This window comes from Myotis brandtii, unplaced genomic scaffold, assembly GCF_000412655.1.
Source record: "Myotis brandtii unplaced genomic scaffold, ASM41265v1 scaffold120, whole genome shotgun sequence".
Lineage (NCBI taxonomy): Eukaryota > Metazoa > Chordata > Mammalia > Chiroptera > Vespertilionidae > Myotis > Myotis brandtii.
Genome location: NW_005354174.1, coordinates 6,034,479 through 6,039,953, shown reverse-complemented (window position 1 = coordinate 6,039,953; position 5,475 = coordinate 6,034,479). Strand labels below are relative to the sequence as shown.

The 5,475-nt window shown below is 51.0% G+C and overlaps 1 protein-coding gene across 1 annotated transcript in view; it reads left to right on the top strand.

Moving 5' to 3' along the window:
- Nucleotides 1-794: 794 nt before the first annotated feature.
- Nucleotides 795-5,475, top strand: part of CACNG4 (calcium channel, voltage-dependent, gamma subunit 4) — a 14,810-nt gene continuing 10,129 nt past the window's right edge. The window contains exons 1-2 of the mRNA XM_014532622.1: nt 795-848; nt 927-945. Coding sequence (XP_014388108.1) covers nt 795-848; nt 927-945 — 73 coding nt within the window. The remainder of the gene's footprint in view (nt 849-926; nt 946-5,475) is intronic.

Sequence of the window (5,475 nt, the reverse complement as noted above, 5' to 3'; positions counted from 1 at the left end):
TGACCCAATGTACAGTAGGACACAGCCACTTCAAATGATTACAAAGTTCAAATTGATAAGCCATTTAGAAAAGTATGTTGTTTTCCAACACAGATGATTCACATGAAGCTGGTGGAATGTCTGGCCCCATGTGGTTCTCATTCTCCCTCCTCCTCCCATCTGAGCAGCCCTAATCAGCCCCTGGGCCTCTTCTGGGACTTTCCACTCCTCCAATTGACCGGGAGGGTGGGAATGGTGAGGATATTTTGAAATCCCACAGGGGTATCTGTTCGCAGATGTGGGCCCACACCTGAGGCCCCAACCTCAGCTTTGAGCTCAGCCTTAAGTTCGGGATAGGAGCCCCGGACCTAAAACACCTCCAACCCCTTCCCCTGCCTGCCTGCTCTTATCACCACCCGAAAAGAGACTGACAGTCACTTATTTCATCTTTCTGTCTTACCAGTCCCCCCAGAACGGGGGCTTAGGGCGATGCCTACCTCAGACCTGTAGCTCCAGCGCCGGGCACAGTAATGTGCTCAGTTCAGTGTTGTGGGAAGGACGGTGCAGGAAAGCCTCACTCAGCGACCTCTTCTCCCGGCCCCTTTGGCTTTGTATTCACATCCTGTCCTGGAGCCGGAAGGGGCGTTCCACGTGGGCCTCCTTCTCCAACAGCCCCGCCCACCCCCAGCTGCCTCTACTGAGGCCTGGAGACACCATTGGAGAGCATTTGAAAGTCCTGGTCAGTCCTGGGGAGAAAGACCAGCGGCCCAAGGGTTTCCTGAAAAGGCAGCGTCAGGGTGGGGCTGGAGGAAGCGATGAAACTTCAAGGAGCTGGACTCCAGGGGCCACGCTCTGCCACGTGCACCCAGGTGTCCCCTGAGCCGAGTCTTTAAAGTGGGTGAAGACTTTCCTTTGCAGCGTCAGGGAGATTGTCTGATCGTCCACAGCTGGGCCTCTGCAGCGAAGGTAGTGAAGTCAGGTTCTTCAACATCTCTAAGCCTCTGTCTTCCGGCTTCAAAAGAGCCTTATTACAAAGATGAAATGGGCTGATGCATTGAACGTGCCCAGCGCGTGAGCTTTCGTCATAGCCTGGGCAGGGTTTGCATGCAGGCGGTGTTTATTGGGGGGTCCTCCTAGGGATCGGACATGGGGGAGGGCTGGGAGGAGTGGAACTGAAAGAGAGGGAGCACCAGTGCAGGAGTGACCCCGAGTTGATCATCCCTTGACTCGGTACTGCTGGACCTGCCTCCCTTAAGCAGGTGGAGTGGATCTAAGCCTGGAGGACGGGAACATTTATCCACCAGCTCCCATCCTCCTGCTCAAAGCTAATCCCTCGAGCTTTTAGCATCCACACACACAGGTGCAAGGCAGCTCCCCTGGGCCATCCACCCAGAGCCATGGGGCAAAAGCAAGAAATAACTGAATCATGGCTCCGGCAGGTGCTGCGAGGGCGGAGCTGGTGGCTGCATCAGTGAAGACTGGAGTGAAAGGGGGGCAGAGAAGCACGAAGCGCGGCTCAGGGTGTCCGTTCGCTCTCAGTAGGTGTCCGCAGCTGCCGGTTAGAGCAAGTGAGGAGCACGTGAACTCGTGCTTGTGAAAAGCAGTAAAGGGTGACGCAGATGATCACCATTCATTATTAAGTCTCCCTGTAGCATTCTTTTCTCCACGGTTCCCTTCGTCACGACAAACCTCTGAGGTGGCCCATTGTGGGGGCACCCTGGGATGACTCACGGGGTGACCAACTCATCCCCGTTTGCCTGGGACTTTCCTGGTTTTACCTATGGCCTTGTTCCCTGAGGCCTGGTCATCCTAGTTCAGGGCATGACCTCAAGACACGACCAGCCCAGCCCAGAGGCTCACATGTTGCCAGCACACCCTCCCGGCACCACGGTTCACATTCCATTCACCTGCTTCCACGTCCAGGTGGATCTGTGCTCATTTCAGACACACCGCCACCCTTTCCCTCAGAATCAAAGATTCGGTTTCCTTTCCTTTAATAAGCCATATTGGTTCATTTTCATACATCGTAGAAGACTCCAAAAATACAGAAAAAAATCTAAAGAGGAGAATTTTAATTCGCTCATAACCCTATCACCCAGAAACAAAACACTGCACACACTTGAAGATATTTCTTTCCAGATGTTCCCTTTAACAAAGGTGGTTCATGATGTAGGTGTACATTCCTACACTCTTAGGGCAGGGAGATCTCCCTCTGGCCCAGTTCCTGAGTTTTGGGGTGTTGTTTTTTTAATATTTGTTATTGATTTTTAGAGAGAGAGGAAGGGAGACGGGGAGAGACAGGAACATTGATGTGAGAGTGGAACATCAATGGGCTGCCTCCTGTAGAGATGAGGTTAGCAAAATACATTGGAAGAGATTTGGAACAATCGTGTGTATACCCAGGCTAATGTTTCAAAACCTAAGTTTTATTTTCAGATCGAATGTATAAATATATGGTTTCCTCATGTCTGTCAAAGCATATTTTCCTTTTAGCATTACCAGTGTTGGAGCAAGATTTATTCCACTGGTCCCTACACTATCCCTTTCCTTCTAGGATTTTCAGCAACTTTTGGATTAATATCAACTTATGGTTCTTTGGGTTAACATCCAAGATTTAAAGCACTCATACAACTCAACAAAAGGAAGACAGACAAAATCCAGTTGAAAAATGGGCAGAAGACCTGAATAGGCATTTCTCCAAAGAGGACATACAAATGGACAAGAGATAAATGAAAAAATGCTCAAAGTCACTGATCATCAGAGAGATGCAAATTAAAACCACAATGAGATATCACCTCACACCGATCAGAATGGCTATCATCAAAAAAATCACCAAACAACAAGTGCTGGCGAGGATGTGGGGGAAAAGGGAACCCTAGTACACTGCTGGTGGAAATGCAGACCGGTGTAGCCACTATGGAAAACAGTACGGAGTTTCCTCAAAAAATTAAAAATGGAACTTCCATTTGACTCAGCAATCCCACTTCTGGGAATATATCCTAAAAATCCCGAAACACCAGTCAGAAATGATATTTGCACCCCTATGTTCATAGCAGCACAATTTACAATAGCTAAGATTTGGCAACAGCCCAAGTGCCCATCAGTAGATGAATGGATACAAAAGTTGTGGGACATTGACACAATGGGACAGTGGTTCTCAACCTTCCTAATGCCGCGACCCTTTAATACAGTTCCTCATGTTGTGGTGACCCCCAATTTCATTGTTACAAATTGAACATAATTAAAGCATAGTGATTAATCAGAGAAACAATACGTAATTATATATATGTTTTCCGATGGTCTTAGGCGACCCCTGTGAAAGGGTTGTTCGACCCCCAAAGGGGTCGCGACCCATAGGTTGGTGAACCACAGGTTGAGAACCCTGCAATGGGATATTATACAGCTAAAAAAAAAAGGGGATCTCTTACCCTTTGGGACAGTGTGGATGGACCTAGAGAATATTATGCTAAGTGAAATAAGCCAGTCTGAGAAAGACAAATATCACATGATTTCACTTATTTGTGGAATCTAATGCACAAAATGAATTGACCAACAAAATAAGACCCAAGCCCATGGAACAGACTGACATACCTTGATGTGGGGTTGGGAGGATGAGAAGAGATAAACCAAAAAAACTTACATATTTACATGCATAGCCCGTGGGCAATAAGGTGTTGAACACCTGGGATGGGTGGATAGGGGCTGGGAGGATGGGAGTAAAGGGAGTGTAAACAGAAGACATCTGTAATACGATCAACAATAAAAAATACACATAAATAAGCAATAAACAGGTTTTCTTAAAAGATCTATAGGTATTGACCTGGAGCAATGTTTGTACATATTGTTCAATGAAAAAAGCAGGTGTTAGAGTATAATTCCATTTTAAAAATAAGGGTATAGGCATTCTCGAAAACCGTTCATCAGACCCTTATAAAGCGAAACATGCAACTCTCGTATGAGCCAGCATTTGCACTCCTGGGCATTTATCCCAGAGAAATGAAAACCGAGGTTCCTCCCAAAACCTGTACCTGAAGGTTTATAGCAGCATTATTAGAAATAGCTGGAGTCCCGGCCAGTGTTGCTCAGTTGATTGGAGCATCGTCCCGTGCACCGGAAGGCCATGGGTTCAAACCCCGGGCAAGGCAGATGCCCAGGTTGTAGGTTCCATCCCCAGCCAGGGCCAGTGCGGGCGGCCCACAGGGCCTGGAAAATGCTTGCTCTGAGTCGGGGGTATGGGAGCCAGGAAGGAGAGGAGGGTGTGGCTGGCTTCCGAGTTCCCCACCCCCGGCCATCCTGACCCAGCCTGCCCTGGTGCTCTCGCCTCTTGATCACAAACACTTGTGATTCTCTGCCAGCTCGCTCACTCACTCATGAAAGAGCAAGGACCCACCGAGCAGAGGGTGTGTGATTTCTGGGTCCAATAGCAGCGAACCTGCTTAGAGCCATCACCAGGGGCCAAGAAACATCTAAGTGCCTTTTACGTATTACCTTGTGCCAAATCCCTAGGCGATAAGGCCTGTGGTTATCTCTGTTCTACCGAGGAGGAGACTGAGGCAGGTGGTAAGTTGTGTGTGTTTGACTTAGCACGGAGAACACGGTCAAAGTGCATAGCACTCAAGGCACCACCTGAGACCCTCCTCTGTCCCTCACCGCCCCTCACCAAGCCCGCCCACCCACCAGTGGCCCCTGAGGCCTGAGTCCCATGGGCCTGCAGGAAGCAGGGACCTTACCCAGCACCCTAGCTCTCCGGAGGCAGCAGACGGCGGGGGAAGCTCGGGGAAGCAGCCAGGAGGCCGGCTAATGGGTAAAGGATGGGAGAGCAGCGTGCCATGCCTATCAGCGGCTGCTCCTGGTTAGACGTGCGGAGAGACGGACGCTGGCCTGACGCAGGCCCAGCTTCCCACTCTGTGAGGTCAGGCTGAGCTGCGGGGCCAGCAGGGTGCTTGGCTGCAGCTGCAGGACATGAAGTGGGCCCAGCTGGAGACCCGCCCAGCCTGGCCCTGCGGGGCGGCAAGATGAGCTCCTTGCAGGAGCCGGGAGGCTGCCCCGGTGTGAGGGGTTGGCTGGCAGGGCTGGGCCGGACACCCTGTGTGCCCACCTCTCTACCGTGTCCAGTTCTGCCCTGGGCTTTCCCAGCCTGGGGGGGAGCAGGGGCTGGGAGAGCTGGACGGAAGGTTCTGGAAGGGAGGATTAGCCTGCCCTCCTGCAGTCACTAAACTACCCACGGGTCCTGCCTCCCATCTCTGAAGGTGCTTCTCACAGTGGGGAGGGGAAACCAGGTGATCAGGAGATGCCCCGGCCTTTCTGGAAGTTTCTCTCGCTCCATGTTCTCTTCCTCCCATCACCATGAATGAGGGGATTGAAATCTGTTGTGTGGATTCAGCGTGTACCTGGGGAGGGACTGGCCGTACCTGTGTGTTTGAGAGAGGGGAAGATACGGACAGACAGACACAGCCCCTCCCCATACAGCCTCCAGCCCCCTCCTCAGCCCCCACC